The 12,848-nt window shown below is 41.4% G+C and overlaps 1 protein-coding gene across 2 annotated transcripts in view; it reads left to right on the forward strand.

The window, feature by feature from the left end:
- Nucleotides 1-12,848, forward strand: part of LOC131128489 (tight junction protein 2-like) — a 57,085-nt gene that overhangs the window by 2,634 nt on the left and 41,603 nt on the right. Inside the window, exon 1 of one of the 2 annotated variants that reach the window (XM_058071385.2) lies at nt 12,318-12,511. The exons of the other annotated variant lie outside the window; for it this stretch is intronic. Within the exon in view, the coding sequence (XP_057927368.2) occupies nt 12,452-12,511 (60 nt within the window). The 5' untranslated portion in view covers nt 12,318-12,451. Of the gene's footprint in view, nt 1-12,317; nt 12,512-12,848 lie in introns of those variants that run through there. 2 annotated transcript variants of the gene reach the window in all.

A 12,848-nucleotide genomic window follows, 5' to 3' on the forward strand; every position in this document is an offset into this window, starting at 1 on the left:
TCCACGCCTGGTCTGTTGTCAAGTCGAGTCATATCACGTTTTTAAAAATAGCTAGTTGCTCTTCATACAGTATACAGTACTAAAGAAAGCAAGTGTACCCCATATGAGCAAAGGATGGGAAGAACTCCCCCCACACAGTCCATGTGGTTTGGGTTTTGTTTTGTCTTCAGTGAATTGCTTGGATTGGATGATTTGGGTGATTTTGGTGATTTGTGTCATCAGTGACACCCAAGACGTTTTCATGTCCCATGTTTGTGTAGCGGGGCAGCGGGGTCCATAGTTGTTTTTCTAATCAGCGCTGCTGTGTCAGGGTCACAGGCATGTCCCTCTACAGATGAACGTTCCTTCATCGATTGGTCTGTTTGGATGAATTGTATCCCACCGTGACCCCCGTGACTCGTGTCCACTATCTCCTACCACGCATCTCCGCCACAGCGGTGCACACTGCCGCGCCGTGCAATAATAGCATGTCACACACAGCCATAAATAGCTCATCATAGCTGGCAATGTGTTGCCACCTAGAGATGGTCAAAACACGACCATGAAGTGCTCCCTTGAGGCAGGATTTACAAGCTGTTTGACAGATTAGCAGCTAGCATCCACCGACATCAGCTGTCGAGAAAGGAGTTAGCATTTTACAAGATACTTTGGGCCAGTTTGGAGTGTCATTATGCCAACATGTTGCCTTGGTTTGCATACATTGCTCGGTTAGTGTACAAATACAATTTCACATGCAGTAAACAATTCCAAATCCATATGAATGTGCACATTGCCAGTATTGAAGGACTAGTTTTGTACTAAACGGGCACTATGTGACCACGCTGAGCCTTGGGACAAGCGGTGATGTTCACTGCTGGTATCCTTCCTGCAAATGACTGACGTCAGTTGAGGTGAAGAGGAGGTCAAGGAGATACGGGATGTTTATACAGACAATGGATGGGCAGTTCTTCAATGGAACGAGGGCAATAAAGATTTCCTTCTGAGGTAGGTCAGCAATTGGGGAGAGCTTAGGATGAAGGACGATGCTTGGGATGCTTGTTGGTGCTGGCCCACGTGATCTCAGGTGAAGGATGGGTTCTTCAAGCTGTCGAGCTGCTTGTAGTACATTCTACTTCACGGGATTCACATCAAATTGAACCTTGTTAAAGTTGTCAAAATGTTTGTGTTTGGGTTGTGGATCATACAAAAATAAGTCTTGAATTATTTCCACAAAGAAAATAATGCCAACCGTTTATGAAATTGGGGACTCTGCCATCAGGCCACTGAACGATCTGGGAATTTGAGGCCAGGCCCAATGCCAAGTAATCAAGCCCCCTCAGGAGCAGCAGAGGAAGCTAGTCGGTGGCTCCGGCTGAAGAGGTGAGACGTCTCCTGGGCCACAAAGTCACGAAAGAAGGGTGGACAGCAGAAGGTGGCAACTGGGACTTTCTGGAGGTGCCTAGGGCCTTTCATCCAAACACCGATGAAGGAGGGTGCCCACCTGACCACCCCCATGAAGTTTGAAAGCCACCCCCTCGGTCATGATGTCGCCATGCATCACCACGTCTTTGATAGTCAGGCGTGTTGTATCTGGACATCATGGAAGTCCCAGGCTTACCTTGGGCACCACCACTTCCTGCCCTTACCTCAAAGAGGTGGCGTGGGGGACAACGGGGGAGATTGAGCAACAAGCGGGGAATGGTTGGCGTTGTCACTGCGTAGCTCATGGTCTGATCTGGTGCCCACCTGATGCCTGATGAAAGGAGTTTCAAACCCACCCACAACGTCACCGTGTGGTTAACGTACATGCCCCAGGTATGTTCATTTGGAGATGATCCCCCTGGTCCTAAACTCCCAAAGTCCAGAACTGTGCTGCAGTCGTGTCAGGCAATCCAAGGGACTGCAACACGCCATCTCCTAGGAGACAAAGCATTTGGTACCCAGGAGATCCAGGGTTTGTGTCTCTGTGAAGAAAATGAAGACAGATGAATAAGCAAATGGGTGTCTGTGCTGACCCGAGCTAAAAATAAACTCTGCATGAGATGAGACGATAGACCAGATCGGGTCTATGCTCAACTTTTCATCGCTGTGACCCAGACGAGGACCAATCAGCGGGTGTTTCATTGATCCACCAATGAGCGGACAGGATGTTATTCTCTCTCTCTCAAGTAAACATGGAGGGGAAAAAAGCGATACTTTCCGTGAGATTGCCGGAGCTACTTGATTCTTGATATTCTAAAAAAGAATACGTCAGGAATCCATTCCAGATGGACTGTCTCTAACTAAAACAGACTCTAACCAAAGCAAATTTTCACATAGAAAATAATGGACATCCAATGAATTCGTTCCAGATGGTCTGACTCTAACCAAAACAGACTCTAACCAAAGCAAATTTTAATGGACATCCACTGAATCCGTTCCAGACATCCTGAAACGTGGAAAAAAACACAATTTATAGACGATAGATATATTATATATTATCATTATAATTATATATATATATATACGTATATATATATATATATATATAATTTGATAATATATAAAATAAATTATTTTAATTTAATGAATTAATTAAATATTTTAAATTAATATAATAATATATTAAATAATAATAAAATAATAAATCATTATTATAAATTCAACAAATATATAATATAATATATAAATAAATATAAAATTATACATAATATAATATATAATATCATTATATCTTAATTAATTATATTATTTATATTATTATAAATTTGACGTGCACAAAATAATGCAAACAATAATAAAATGACAGATTAATGGAAAACTGAACATTCAACAAACTTTACCAGTTTTGCAACGAGGGAGAGAGGGAGAGGACATTTTGAGGAGTGCAACGGTCAATATAGGGGTGTTGTTTCATGTCAAAAGGCTCTAGTGATGTAAAAAACTTTAAAACTGGAAAACTGATTTTCTATGCTCTATGAAAATATGAAATGTATTCGTATTGAATCCTACTCAATTCATTAACCCTGATGAATGGACGGTAAATAAGTCAGCCTATGGGAAAGGGTTTGTTTGCCACTTCTACCGGTCGCCTTTCAGACCAGTGCTTGGGAGCAAACACACTTAGATTTTTCTTAGGAAGTCAACTGTGATGTTCACCAAGAGATTCCAAGTCTCCTCGTAGAACCATGTCATCTCCTAAAGCATTGGTATAAGTGTGCATAAGTGTGTGTGTGTGTGTGTGTGTGTGTGTGTGTGTGTACGGGTAGGCCACAGCAACACAAGGGATGTAAATACACATGCAAAGCAGAAGGAAGGAGCGTCCACACAAGCTCCATTTTTGCCACCTCAGCATGTCTGGGTGCCACATGAAACACGCGCACAGCAAGGTTAATGTAAAGCTTGGCTTCCACACCTGAAGCGCATGCATTCATGATGCTCATGCTAAACCACACGCTAGTGACACGTCCACTCTCACTCCTCATTGGACAAACCACTTTCACCATGTAAGAAAATGAAAGTGGGAGGGGTCACTGTGGCCAGACTGGCGCAGTGTTGATTGATCTCACTTGATATTGATCAGGCGTTGTTGGCTCGTGGATACATTTACATTTGCAGATACATAAAGGGATATTACAGTTGGACACCACCTTTACAGCTGGATTTAAGTGGAATAAGTGGAATAATCATACAATAACTATACCCACCACTTGTTGGTTTCTGCTTGAATACGGCATTCATTCATTCATCAATTCATCCATCTATCTATTCATTCATTCATTCATTCATTCATTCATTCATCAATTCATCCATCTATCTATTCATTCATTCATTCATCCATTCATTCATTCATCCATCTATCTATCTATTCATTCATTCATTCATTCATCAATTCATCCATTCATCCATTCATCCATTCATCCATTCATCCATTCATCCATCTATCTATTCATTCATTCATTCATTCATCAATTCATCCATCTATTTATTCATTCATTCATTCATTCATCAAGTCATCCATCTATCTATTCATTCATTCGTCCATTCATTCATCCATTCATTCATCCATTCATTCATCCATTCATCCATTCATCCATTCATCCATTCATTCATTCATCCATTCATTCATCCATCCATTCATTCATCCATTCATTCACTCATCCATTCATCCATCCATTCATTCATTCATCGATTCATTCATCCATTCATTCATCCATTCATTCATTCATTCATTCCTCAATTCATCCATTCATCCATTCATCCATTCATCCATTCATCCATCCATTCATTCATTCAGTCTCATTTTCTACTGCTTATCCTCACAAGGGTCGCAGGGGTGCTGGAGCAGAGATGGCCGAGGGTGGAATTGAACTCGGGTCTCCTTGCTGTGAGGCCTGCTCACTAACCATGCAGCCTGAATACAGCAATTAGTCCAAAATATGCAAATGTAATCACATTTGACACATTTCTTTTGCTTCAATGAACCATTTTCAAGCTTTAAAATGTTAATGAAGTAAAAGCAAATCTAAAGCATTCAGAAGACGCACTCAAAGGCTTTAATGTAGAATTCTACACTGGTCACTAGGTGTCAGTAATGTTTCTATAATGTTGATGGAACACTAATATAGCACCACAGGTTGGGTAGTGATATAGCGATAGAGAGAAAACAATATTTCACTGTTACTGTCAACACTAATTATTATTATTATGAATTGATACGCCATGCCAGGACTGCATGATGGACAAGATAAAACACCTTAAGTCACACCCATTCTTTCTTCTTTCTTGTCCTTCCAGCCTCTTGTGTGCTGTGTGGGGTGGGGGGTGGGGGTGGGGGGGCGTGTGTGTGCATATCTTTGGCAGCAGTGTAATTAGTGAAGGCCAGATGGATGAGGTGACGGCGTGCTACACTGTACCCTCTGCAATGCCACGCCCACTCTTATCCTGCACGTGCACACACACACACACACACACACTTACATAACCCCAACCTATGTGCAGATGTGCCCTTAATTATAGTATATTTCGAGTATTCAAATATTCAAGTATATTTCAGAGGAATAGAAATTGGAAATGTTTCACTAACATTTGATCCTTCACTTCCTTCCTTGCTATTTTGAGTAGCGTAGTGCTATTTTTAGTGCTGCTATTTTTAGGAAGGAACGACAGGAAGACAATACAACACAGTCATCTTCTTACCCCATTCCAAAAATAAAGGAGCATCTGAGTGACATGCTTGACTCCACCGCTTTTTCTCTGCATCGACGCACTGCAGTTTTCTCTTTCTTACACCTTCTCTCTTTTTTCTCCTCTTTTCAGCTTCCTCAGCAGGTTGTCGCCGTAACATTTGCATATTGGCTCTGTAACCACACACACAATGACACAGTGACCTTGAAGGATGAGCACACGCCATAGATCAAAGTTCCAAGCTGTAATCCTCAAGTCCTGAACGTGTGGGAAGGCTACCGTGCTTCTACAACGGAATGTGAAATATGATGCATTCAATGTCCTAAATGAGCTTCATAGGCATTAGCCTACGGGCTCCAAAGAGGCCGTTCACACACAAACTGCATCAACAAGCTACAGCTGGTTAACATTGCTACTTTATTGTTACAGTACAGTAACAATAAAGCTGCTTTGCACTTTATCACAAACATATATTCATTAAAGGGGACCTGCTATGCTTTTTACACTTTTTTGACCAATAAATATTGTTAGAATGTTGTTGTATTTTTGTGTTAAAGGATGCCAAAGTTTCAGATATGAGCTTTGCACATTTGGAAGTGAGCCCTGAAAGAATTTGGGATTGCTCTGAACGCTTGCTTTCGGAGAGTTTTTTTTTAACACCAGCTCCCTGTGATGTCACAGTGAACCGGACTTCCTTATATGGGCGTTCCTCGGATACAAGCTGTATGCTTGCCATACCCTGCACTGTCGCACTGTTTCACTGCTCTGATTTCACCGTGTTAGCGCATGGCTAGTGCTAATGGCTTCCATTAAAATATTTGGACGCTAACTTACCTAAAGAGGCGACCAGAAGCGGTTGGAGTTGGAGATTCCAGGTAAAAAGACAGTTTGGGCGAAACTGGACTGGAAACCGGACCCCAAACTGTTGCAGAAGTCCGATGCCTTTCCAATGTTACTTCCAGTCAAACGTGCAAGCTGTAATTTATCAGTGTCCTACCTGTGTTTGTTCTGTGTAAGTCACCGATTGTCTGGGTAGCATTATAGAGTGCGCATACAGGGAGTGTCATGCCTGCATGCATGCAAATTACAAGCTCACCGACGTCTGGTGTTGGGTGCTCTTGTGGTTGTTGCCAAAGACCAACACGGACACCGCCTTGTTGTTTTGTCAATCGTGTTTCTGATTGTGGCTGCAAAATGGAGCCAAAGAAGGTTGCAAGCGGGAGCATTTTGATTAAGAAGATAATAAATCAGACCAAGGTGGTAAAAGAAACCTGAAATTGGTGCCTTCCATTCGTCGTTCATATGATTTGGAATGTCAAACTTTTGAATGAATGAACGCTCGTTCAAGACAGCGTGCCCTTTGGCAGTGCTAGTTGGCTCAGCGTTTTATGGTCGGGTTGGCTGTCTGACCACATACCCTAACAAGTTTTAGGACTGTCCTCATTTTTACTTTTTTCTCCTTTCTTCAAAGTCGCATTGTCTTCCTCTTACAAATTTCCCCACTGAGGGACGAATAAAGGCATATCTTAATCTTAATATCTTAATCTTAACATTTTGATGTTGTAATAGTTTGAAGCTGTTGACAAATGCGGGAGGAATTAGCGGACAAATAACAGCAAAATGTAAAGATGGAGAATGATTGTTGAAATGGATTAGATTAGATTAGATTAGATTAGATTAGATTCAACTTTATTGTTATTGCTCATGTCACTGGTACAGGGCAACAAAATGCAGTAAATATAAATATGTTGAACCAGTAGACAGGGACTGCGGCTCAAACCAGCAACCGTCGGATTAGGAAACAACCCCTCTAGCTCCTGAGCCATGTCATCTGGTCCAAAAAGTGAAATGTTAACAGCATTGTAAAATGTCAAATTATTATTCCCCAATACGGGGCACCATTTCATGCTTCCATTTCTTTTTAGCAGACTTGGAACAGAAAAGCAGAATTTGAGCTATTGAGTGAAAATGCAGACTGAATGTTGAAATAAGTTGAGTGCTCGCACATGGAGGATCAGACCAATCAGCCATCAGGCTGGGAAACCCTCTACTTCCTGAGCGATGCTACCCCGTACACTGAGCACAATGTTACCTTAATGTAAAGTGAATTTCCACCACTAGAGGGCATCAAATACTTTGCCTATTCATTTTCAACTGGAAAATTGTCACATGAAAATATGACATTCCAGTAAATGTGGAAAACCAATCTAAGAAAGAAAGATAAAGGACTCCTCAAACTGTAGCGTCACCACAACACCTGAGAAAGGTGGAACAGTGAGACGTGAGATAAAAACGACTTCCATTTCACCCGGAGTGTTCCGCAGTAGGATCAATGTCATGCATTCCCCGTCTAGAGCGTTGTAGCCAGGCTTTAGTCACAGGTTTCACCTTCCTGCAAATATTGATCCACTCTTCCTGCTGCTTATCTTATCTTTTTTATCAGCCTCATTTACTCAGCACATTCCTCCTGTCTGGGTGCAACATTGTGGCCGTATGGGCTCATATATGATTACATAACTCTATGCAATCGTTTGGTTCTCAACAATGGATTGTCCGGGAGGATTTAGAAAATGAAGAATGAAAATGAACCCCCTGCCTTAAAGTGTTTTTTTGGAAGGCGTAAGTGCAACAGTCGGAGTTTGAAGATTTATTTTCATTTTTATTTATTTATTAAAAACTTTTTTGTAATTTTAATGATTTATTTTCATTTGTATTTATTACTTTTATTCATATTTTTTATTTTAATGATTTATTTTCATTGTTTTTATTAATTTTATTCATATTTTTTTATTTTAATGATTCATTTTCATTCATGAATGAATGAATGAATGAAAATGAAAATAAATTCATGAATGAATGAAAATAAATCATTAAAATAAAAAAATTATGAATTAAATTAATTTGAAAAATGAAAATAAATCATTAAAATTAAAAAAGACTTGTGAATATTATTTTTATGATGTATTTTCATTTTGATTTATTTATTAAATACATTTTTTATTTTAATGATTTATTTTTATTGATTAATTTTCTTCATTTCTTTTATTTTAAAGATTTCTTTTCATTTTTAGTGAAGTTCATGACCTGCAGTGCAGCGTCCTCAACTCTGCTGAACAACGGCAACATGCTGATTTCATCTTATTCACTCACCTTTTTTTCCCAAATCCAATGGTTGCTGGTTCAATCCTGTTTGCTTGTGTCTGCTTCAACATATTCACCCAATCATTCTCCATTTGTACATTCCAACATTTCAAATTCAGCCGTTATTTGTCCGCTAAGTACTCCAACATTTCATTAGCACATGCGGACAAATTCAGTTGCTTGTACTTTCCATCTATTTTATAATATATTGGTATTCTATACATTTTAGGAGTGAGAAGTAAACCCGGACAAAACCAAAAGCATTTCACAGACACTGCATTTCTTTCCTGACGTCTGTGTGTGACAGCCGAGTGTGATGGGGGCAGGTTACGTCTGAGATGAGAGGAACGTGTCCAAATACAAACGGGTGGACTCAGCATCTCCAAAGACGTATCAGGTCACGATGTGTCACAGCCGCGCTTTCTCTGCAGGCTCCTTTTATATCTGCATTGTGTGATTCCCTTCACCTTCATCATCGTTCATCTGTGCTTTTGGGAGACTGTGGCACGTGGCGTTTGCCTATGAATTTGTCCCAAAAGCTCCAACAAAAAGTTTATATGGAATAATTATAATAATGAACTCCCATTTTTCCTTTTTGAAAACTCTTGCTGGCGAAGGTGGCGACTAGCAGTGAAGGAGGGGAAGAAGTGGAGCAGAGAGGATGGAGGGGATGGAGGGCATGGAGGGCAGTGGGAGTGTTTCTCATCTTTATGACACTGGCTGGCACTCACACCTTTCTTTGGCCCCATGGCGGGTTATTTAGCAGTTGCACTCAATCCAACAGCGCATGGATGTTGAGTCATCAAGTATGGTGCTGGCTGTGTGATCCAACATGGCTGATAAACCAGCAGAAGGCCGAACTTCCACCTTAAATTGAACAATCGCTCAAATATTCTTTTTCAACTTATAGTATGTGTAGACTTAGAACCGCATTAAAAATGCAATGGAGCATTCATCTGCTGTGAGAGTGTTTGCTCTCTGACGTGATCGCTCTTCCCTCGGCACAGGTTTTTCCCATGTGACACAGGAGCGCAGGTCGGAGGGGAGACAGCGGTCCAAGTGGACATGAAGGGCTCTAATTTACGCCACAGCGTAATGGCGCAGGGTGGCGCACCCCATGCGGTAATTCCGTCCAGCGTTTGGTCGTTTGGAAGGCTTCACATACTTCACATTTTCAACTTGGCTCGGTGAAAATTTTGTGAAAAAAGGTGGGCTGGAAGATCGCCAGCTCCGCCCTGGTCTGTTCTTGGCGCAGGTGAAGCACGCCCTGCGCGGTGCTGAATTGGATGACATGCACGGGGAGAACATGCAAACTCCACACAGAGTTGGCCAAGCGTGGAATCAAACTAGGGTATCTTAGCTGTGTGACCACTCCTCTGCCGTGCAGCCTCGAAATGATGTATTCTTTATAAATATAAGCATATACTGTATGTACATTGTACGTGTATATTGGGGTGCACTTTTTCAGCATGCATGTTCTAAGTCAACATGATGGAGTTCGTACTATAAAACATACATGTTCTATACTGCTTATCTTACTTAGGGTGGCAGGGGTGTGCTGGAGCCTATCCCAGCTGACTTTGGGTGAGAGGCAGGGTACTATAAAACATACAACACCTCCTGAATATAAATCTAAGCAGTACATTTATATACACTAATGATTAATATATCACAGTCATAGTTTCCAAAGTCGTTGAAATCATTCACAAATAATTCACAATTAAATTCAATGTGGCAATAAAGATAATTTCACGTAATTGTGTACATAACCTGAGTACGCACTTGCTTCATGTATTACGTCCAGTTAGCATTTGCTATCAAACATTACCGATATACAAGAAATGAAAGGGATTATGGACAATTAAGGACAATGCAGCTGAAGTCAAGGCAACATCGTCAAAAGATTTCAGTAATGTGTACATTTTCTAATTCATCATGAAATAGTGGAAATGGAGGAGTAGAAAAACACGCATTTCTATAGTGGAGTTCCTGATGCGAAGCAAAGAATAAAGATGACAATTGTATCTCTGTGTCGTTTGAGACCGTTGCCATTGGTGAGCAACATTTTTTAATGCTGGAACAGATCAAGTAAGGAATTCCAACTACGTACTAAACAATGCAAACTGTTGATGTTTGCAAAATACAAGGAAGAAGAGTCTTGAACTCGTCTATCTCTATCTCTATTTATGATAGTTTATTTCTTATCACACTGATGATTATTTGTGACTGCGAGAGCCAAGCAAAAGAACACTAAAATAGAACCCTAAAATAGAACAGCCACAGTATTAAATGCAGTGTCCAGCTGTTGGGCGCGCTACCTTTTATAGCCGCTAGGTGTAGCACTTTTTCTTTGACTGGTAATGACAGCAGCCTGACTTGCTGACTTGCCGACTTGCTGACTTGTGTGCACTCAGCAGCTGGAGCTGTGTTTGAACTCCCCAGGCCCGGAGGCAGACTGAACACGCTCACGTACACACAACTCAAAAGACAAGGTTTAAATCCAAGCCTAATGAGTGGGTAATTTGCCCTGGATATTCAAGGTCAGTGGATAACGGATGTACTAACACTGAGTGAACAGTTAGCTGGCCAGAATTAATCTGCTTGTGTAACTAGCAGACAGGACATATTTGCATTCCACTTTTAGAGGAAAGGACTTTTTGTCAAATTGACATGCAGAATTTGACACAAACGAAGAGCACTATTATCATCATCTCCCACCATCACCCGACTAGTAGCCGAGGCTAAACCAACTCATATCCATTCATAATTACCTCCTTTTTATTTCATGATTTCAAAGAAATAGCAAGTTTGAGGCTCTTGGTCTGCAATATAATTAATATGATGTAATACTAACAATTAAATGTGTTTCATTTTTGAGCAATTACTGTTAGAAGTTCCATTCTTTACCTTATAATTAACCAGACGGCTGAGGTACGGCGACATCATTGCAAAACTTGCTTGGTTTCATCCACATCACATGGTGGGCGTTTGATCACGTTTGGGGGCGTGAGCATCATGCCAGTATGGGTGCACATCTGCCGTGTACTGACTCGGTGAGGATTTGGTGAGCGCTGGGCATTAGGAAATAGATTTTTTTTTTCTTCTTGGCCCCCCGCGGAGCCCCTTGGAGAATGCCGCCTGGGCAATTGCCCACATGGCCCATTGATAGAACCACCACTGGGGGTGAGTTGCTCTTGGTGAATAACACTGCTGATGCTGATGCTGGTGGGGGTGACATGTCAAAAAATCTTTTTTTTGTACATTGCTTGATGCCATTAAAGACGATATCCTGTATCTAAAGCCAGCCGCCGTGTCTCTGCATCCAACATATACTAGACAGTAATACCAAAGTGTGACGAATTGAATGTTAACAAGGGTGACACCACCCAAACTGCCGTCATTGGCTACTCTGTTGTACAATGGACTGCTCCATTGTACTCCATTGTATAATGGCTACTCCTACTCCATTGTATTCTAACGACTGTTGTTTGAAACCATTCTTGGCCGTACATGCCTCCTCCTTTAGAGGATAAATACTTTAGATCCTGCACTGAACTCTGTAGTCTGAAATCTTTCCGATCTAATTTTATGTCATGCAATAAGTTTTATGTTGAGCATAAAACCAAAACTATATAAATAATAAACAACATTTGATATAAATGTATTTTTACATTTTACAAATACAAATTAATTTGACACGGAATACATTGATAAAAATTGAGGAAAAATATTTTTACTGAGCCGATCAAAAGAGAAGCCGTCCTTTAAAAATATCCGAACCATTCATCTCTATCCGCACCATTCATCTCTCGTCAGTTGATTTGAGTGAATCGAATACCCGATGAAACAGTTGTAGCGCATATAGTATGAGAGTTTTTCAGCATGCACAGTAGCCGTTTCACGTTAGCGAGTGACTCATGAGATTTCAAGTCAAAAAAGAATCGAGTTTTCCGTCACTACTCTCCAGTCTCCATTTGTAGGACCGCCCCCTCCACGAGCGCGCCGCCTCCCGTAGGCTGGCGCTGTAGGGAAGTACGCAACGGCGGGGGCGGGGCGGGGCGGTTCTGGCTAACAGACGTTTGTCGTTCCAAACACTAGCAACAGAGCTAACTGCCGTCCCGTCTCTTCCTTGAACCGCGGCGGCCACCCCGACTCCGGGAACAGGATGCCGGTGAGAGGCGGAGGAAAGCTCGTCTCTTACCCGAGCAAGAGCGACCATGTCGGAGTAAGTGACACCAGACGCGGTCGTTCTGTTTGTTTACATGGGAATTAGCTCTTCTAATGGAGCCCGAACACCGACCCACACGGTGACGTTGTGGACATTTGGTGTTAAATGTTCACTTCAAACCTGTCCGGGCGGCAGTGACGCGTAGAGGCTGTGAGGTGTCATGGCGGGCAGCACACCTGTTGTACTTCGTAAGGGCCAATAGGAAGCTCGGCAGAGCTCGTGTTTACTCTCTCCACTCCTTTTGTCAAGTTGTTACGTTTAAACGTTTCTCCAACTCTAAAGTGGTGTCTCAAATACAAGAAAAGTTGTGTAACGTACATATACTGTATCTGTA

This window comes from Doryrhamphus excisus, linkage group LG3 (genome assembly GCF_037039965.1).
Source record: "Doryrhamphus excisus strain RoL-2023G ecotype Guam linkage group LG3, RoL_Dexc_Guam_v1.1, whole genome shotgun sequence".
NCBI lineage: Eukaryota > Metazoa > Chordata > Actinopteri > Syngnathiformes > Syngnathidae > Doryrhamphus > Doryrhamphus excisus.